This window comes from Lipotes vexillifer, unplaced genomic scaffold, assembly GCF_000442215.2.
Source record: "Lipotes vexillifer unplaced genomic scaffold, Lipotes_vexillifer_v1.1 scaffold515, whole genome shotgun sequence".
In the NCBI taxonomy this organism is placed as follows: Eukaryota; Metazoa; Chordata; class Mammalia; order Artiodactyla; family Lipotidae; genus Lipotes; species Lipotes vexillifer.
Window position 1 is genome coordinate 2207670 of NW_006772017.1, and position 5873 is coordinate 2213542.

At 47.4% G+C, this 5873-nt stretch overlaps 1 protein-coding gene across 1 annotated transcript in view; it reads left to right on the forward strand.

The window, feature by feature from the left end:
- LOC103090087 (coiled-coil domain-containing protein 162-like) overlaps positions 1 to 4526 on the forward strand; it is a 22551-nt gene extending 18025 nt beyond the window's left edge. The window contains 6 exon segments of the mRNA XM_082931283.1: positions 1833 to 1936; positions 1938 to 2000; positions 2247 to 2378; positions 2946 to 3098; positions 4300 to 4396; positions 4399 to 4526. Coding sequence (XP_082787409.1) covers positions 1833 to 1936; positions 1938 to 2000; positions 2247 to 2378; positions 2946 to 3098; positions 4300 to 4396; positions 4399 to 4526 — 677 coding nt within the window.
- The last annotated feature ends 1347 nt before the right edge of the window (positions 4527 to 5873 follow it).

Below are 5873 nucleotides of genomic sequence, written 5' to 3' on the forward strand. Positions count from 1 at the left end.
TGCGGTACGCGGGCCTCTCACTCTTGTGGCCTCTCCCGTTGTGGAGCACAGGCTCCGGACGCGCAGGCTCAGCTCAGCAGCCGTGGCTCACGGGCCCAACCGCTCTGCGGCACGTGGGATCTTCCCGGACCGGGGCACGAACCCGTGTCCCCTGCATTGGCAGGCGGACTCTCAACCACTGCGCCACCAGGGAGGCCCGGGAGAGTCTGGTTTTGAGGCTATTGCAGTAATCCAGGCAAGAGGAGATGGTGAATTAAACAAGGTTGGGAGCAGTGGAAGTATTAAGTGGTAAGATTCTGGGCATGTTTTTAAAGTAGTCACTGATGAATTGGGTATAGGGTTTGGGAAAAAGAGAAGAGTCCATGATGACTCCAAGGCTTTTGACCTGAGCAACTGGGAAAACTGAATTGCCATCAGTTGAGGTGGCAAGTTAGGGAGGGAAGATCAGAAATTTAATTATGCACAAGTGAAGTTTGAAATGCCTTTTAGACATCCAAGAAGAGATGCCAAGTGGATATTAGATCTAAATTTGAGGGTTGTCAGCATACAGATGGTATTTAGCCATGATACTAAATGAGATAGCCAAGGGGGTGAGTGCAGATAGGAAAAACAAAAACGGTGAACCAAGGGCTGAGTCCTAGGACACTCTGATGTTAAGAGCTGGCGGTAGAGGGGGGAGGCAGGAGGAGAACCAGCAAAAGGAACCTACAGGGAACAGTGAGGTAGAGGAAAACTAGGACAGGGTGGTGTCCCAGCGTCTGGTGATGGAAGTTTCTCAAGCAGGAGGAAGTGACAAATTGTGTGAAATGTTATTGGCAGTCAAGTAAAACCACTGGCTTTAGCCATGTTAAAGTCACTGGTGTTTATGACAAAATTAGTTTCAGTGGAGTGGAAGGTAAAAGCTGTGTGAGTGGGTCTAAGAAGGATTTTGAGAGAAGTCACAGACATTAAGTATAGACATCTCTTTCTGAGAGATTTGCTAGAAAGGGAGCAAAGAAATGAGGCAAAAGCTGACAGGGGAAATGGGGTCAAGTGGAGAATTTTTATGAGGTGGGAGAAATGTGTGCTTTTGTGAATGATTCAGGAAAGAGGGGAGAAGTGATGATATCAGAGAAAGGCAAATATTTGGACCAATGACCTTGAATAGGCTTGAGGGGATAGCCTCTCCCTTTATTGCTATTTTCTGTATCTTTCTTTTAAAAGACAGCTTTTTTTGTGTGTGTGGTACGCGGGCCTCTCACTGTTGTGGCCTCTCCCGTTGCAGAGCACAGGCTCCGGACGCACAGGCTCAGCGGCCATGGTTCACAGGCCCAGCCGCTCCGCGGCACGTGGGATCTTCCCAGACCGGGGCAAGAACCCGTGTCCCCTGCATTGGCAGGCGGACTCTCAACCACTGTGCCACCAGGGAAGCCCTTAACTTATCTATTTTTAATGGAGTTCCTTGTTAGTGGCTCATGGACAATGTCTTACCTGGTCAGGTTCTGCTGGGTCAAACTGATAGCAAAAATCCCTAGGTTCAAATTCCCAAGTAACCCTTTGCGTATGGGGCGGCGGGGGTTTGCTGGGGGGCGGTTTGGTTTTCCGCCTGTGATCTCCCATTCTTCTACCTGTTCAGCTTGTCTTGGCCTCTGACAGCCACAGGCTCTGAGATGTGCGGGTGATGAAGCCCTGCGGGTTGAAGACAACACTAAAGGGGCCGCTAGTGAGGCTTCCAGACAATACCCGATGGAGTAATTGTCTGGGTGGATGTTGTCTTAATGTGATATCATTTCTGAAAGTTGGGTTTTAGGGGGCAAAGTGACTCTTCCTCAGCTGACCTTCCTGAACTTGAGCCTGCAATTTGCAGAAGCTGGATGAGAATCAGCTTAATTTGATCCAGAAAGTGTGTGAGCTCATCGGTGAAGTAAGAACAGAAGGGACTGACAATACGAAAGAAAGGCCTAAAGAAGAAATGGGGCTCCACCAGACCTGATGAAGAAATGAAAGAAAATCCAGCCACAGTATGTGATCTCATTTTGAGTGGGGTATCAGCATTTCATCCTAGCGTCTGACTCCACTGCTCGCTCTGTTTGCATTCCTGTCCTGTTTCCCTGAGAAATCCTTGTGTCAGGCATTTAAAAAGGGCACTGGGTCTCACTGCACAATTGTCTCATCTTCTGGAAGGCATGTTTCTGATGTCAGGATTCATGTCCTTCCTGAGAAAAGTGCTGGGGGCAGCCTTTTCTGAAAGTGAGCCTTCTAAGCAGGAGCAGCTGCTGGCCTTGGAGCAGGACAACTGCAGCCTGGCCGCCCTGGTGTGCAAAATGAGGAGCCTGGGCCACTGGAGGCTGGCGGTGCAGCAGGCGCACTTCCGGGGCCAGCTGAGCAGGGCTGAGAAGGTGAGAGCGCTGGGGGAGGGAGGCCCGGCCCAGCACGGGGAGGGGGTGGCACTGGCCTCCTTGGCTGCAGCTGCTGTGCTGGTGTCAGGTAGCAAGTTTTCCTGGGAACGGGTAATAGCAGAGCCTGGGGAGAAATAGAAAAGAGCCAGAAGCAAATAGCAAAGAAGCAAATGAGAGAACAGATCAGAGAGTTTAGCACAAGGGAAGGGAAAAGATGGAGCGGGCAAGCTTTGTCAAAACACTGCAAATCCTTGAGTTTCAAGCATGGTGATCTGAGGAAAATGAAGGAACAATAAGTGGAAAATCTGCTTTAAGGAAAATTGAAACCAGAGCACATATCAATAGTGGTTTGGAAACTTTTACTTACTGTTTCTGAAAGTCTTTATTTACTCTGATCTGTCACGCTGTTCTTAACTGAAATCAAGGAAGCAGTGGCCAGCAGGAGCTGTGTTCTACCAGAAATTTTAAAGAACGATGGATGATGAAGTGGTTTAGAGACTGCTTGGGAAGCTGAAAATATGGAAAGGAAACTTATATCCTACCTTACTGTGTTTGGGATGTTCACAGGAAGCTATGCAAAGTAAAAAAGAGTGTTTGAACATCAAACTAATGGCAGAACAAGAAGTGCTTTTATTTTGTCAACAGCTATTGGCTCTAAGGCAGGCCCTGGCCAGGGCTCAGGCAGACAACGTGAGGATATGCAAGTAGCAGGAGAGCCAGGTGTCTGAGCTCAGAACCCCTCTTCGTCCCTCTCTTTGAACACGCTCTGGCGACCAGACATGGCACTGAGTTGCCTGTAGCAGTCACCAGAGGAACACAGTGTGAAGCCAAGCAGACGGCACTACTGGTGAAAGATGGCCCGGACCCTGGCTTCCCTTCTGCCTTCTTTCCAGCCCAGAAACCAGGGGCAGTGGCCAAAAGGCTTTTGTTCTTATTCATATTTGGCTAAGATAGTGAAATATAGCTCATAACTAAGATTGTTCTGTGTGTTTCTCTGAGGATCTTTTTTACCCAGAGGGTATCTTGGGGTCTGGGTCTCTGCCTCTAACACATCCTTTTCATACTCCAAGCATGTTTTCCATGAGTGTGGCCCAGCCATCAGCGTTATGCCCCAAGCAGAGAGTCTTGGCTCCTTTCCTGATGACCCACACTAAGTCTTAATTTCAGAAGTTACTGCTGCTCTATAGTGACTGGCACCAAAATAAAGGCTTTTTAAAGTCTAAGCTCTTAATAACTGTGCCAACCCTCTGAGCATGAATGAAACAGAGACCCTACGTTTAGAGAGAGAACAGCTGAGTTCAAATAACAGCCTAGGAAAGCTGGGCATATTTTAAAACATAAAATATAATTTGTTCCTTTTGGACCCTAATTCTTCCATTATTGTGTGCCAGTGAGTTATGATGTATAATTATATAAAGTCACCCTACAAATATTAATCAACATTATTAATATTATAATTAAGGATCGACCTTCTAGTGACTGTTGATTAGAAAGATTTCAGAACAGAACCAATTATTACTACACTTTTCCTTTTCCAACCGTCTGTAATCTGGCTTCCTCAGGGCTATTTTGGAAGTCGAAACAGAGACAAGATTAGCACCTCCCTTCTCCACTCACTGTACGTATTGCATCACCCTGTGTCTCCAGGTTCAGCCCTTCCATTGCTATTGCGTGATAAAGGCGGAGTGACAGGGCAAATGCAGTTTGTGGTAGATATGACTAATTTGGTCTTGCTACTGGCTGGCACAGGATGGGATAGAGCAGCTGGCCTGTGGTACCCTGAGCCCAGGAATACTTCACACAGTTCTGCCCCTGGGCGCTAATGGAGGGGACAGTTGTGTTGGCCAACCTCTCATCCCCTGCCCTCTGCTGAGAAGAAAGACACTGTGCCTTTATTTCCTTTGGCCTTTTCCCGCCATAGGCGCAATTGCTGAAAGAATTAGAACACAGAGTGACCCAGGAAGCTCTCCACCGGCAGCAGGTGGATTTAATGAAAACCTCTAGCATGGAGAAGCTTTTGGAGATGTGGAGCAAAAAGAACAGCACCTGCAGCTCCTTACTGAAGAGGCCAAGAGGGCTTCTAAACTGGGCCAGCTCCAGCAGAAGAAAATTCAGAGAACTCTGACAGGTAACTCCAGTGAGAGGTAGTAAATCAGGGTGTACCAGCCACAGCTGTTTGATTCTTCCCCTGTCTTTCCCGTGCCTCTCATGCTTCCACAGCGGTGTTCCTCACCTTTGGCACTCCCAGGAACAGCAGGGAAATGGAAATATCTATACCTGGGTGATTGTTCAGGCTGCTTGTGACAAAAGATGATGGCTTGACTGCCATGAGGCCCAGAATCTTGGAGTCTTTGTAAGCCACTTGAAAAACATATTTCTACCTGGCTCTAATCTTTGAACTAGGAGGGATCTTTTGGAAAATCCCAAAGAATAATCTGGAAAAGCAGCAAGTATTATGGAAGCTATTATAAGGGAATTTTATTCATGGTGTTTCTGGAACTGCAGAAATAAAAAAGGAAAGGCAAAGTGATTTCCAGACCCAATATGTTCTTCTTAAATATACCCCACAGTTGGGGCTTCCCTGGTGGCGCAGTCGTTGGGAGTCCACCTGCTGATGCAGGGGACACGGGTTCGTGCCCCGGTCTGGGAAGATCCCACATCCCGCGGAGCGGCTGGGCGCATAAGCCATGGCCACTGAGCCTGCGCGTCCGGAGCCTGTGCTCCGCAATGGGAGAGGCCACAACAATGAGGGGCCCACGTACCGCAAAAAAAAAAAAAAAAAGATAAGTTAGAGCTGCCTAGGAAGCTCACGCTCCTGTGTCCTTGTGGGAATCTTCACGAACAGCCCATCTCAAAGTTACATCTTTAAACTGAGATCTTTATGAATACCAAATCAGGTAATGTCTGTAATAGACACAGCGGCCCTTTGATTTCTGAGTTGGTTGTGGTCTTTCTAAGCAGGAACAATTTAGACCTTTTCCTTAATGCATTTCTGAAAGAGTGCTTGCATCTCTGCTCTTCCTGGCTGAGAATCAGTGAGTGTTGTCTTCATGCTCTCACTTACCTCTTCTTAAAAAAAAAAAAAAAAAAAAAAGGGAAAAAACAAACAAAAAAACTGAGCACCTTCTGGGGTAGGTACTTCACACATATTCATTGAAAGAATAAGTCAGTTAGTTCACCAGAGATATTAGGAAATAGAAATCAGAAGTTTAAATTAAATGATTGCAAGTGTTTCAAGTGCTCAAGGAGATCAGTAAGGAGAATTTTACAAAAATAAATGACAAAAAAAGGATAAAAAATGTATCCTCTCACAGTTCAGGAGGCCAGAGTCTGAAATCAAGGTGTGGGTCCCTACAGGAGGCTCTGGCAGGACCTGTTCCATGGCTCTCCTAGCTGCTGGGGGCTGCCTGCCATCCCCCGTGTCCCTCCGCGTGCAGCTACAGCTCTTCAGTCCTGGCCACCTTCCCTGTCTCTCTCTCTCTCTCTCTCTCTCCC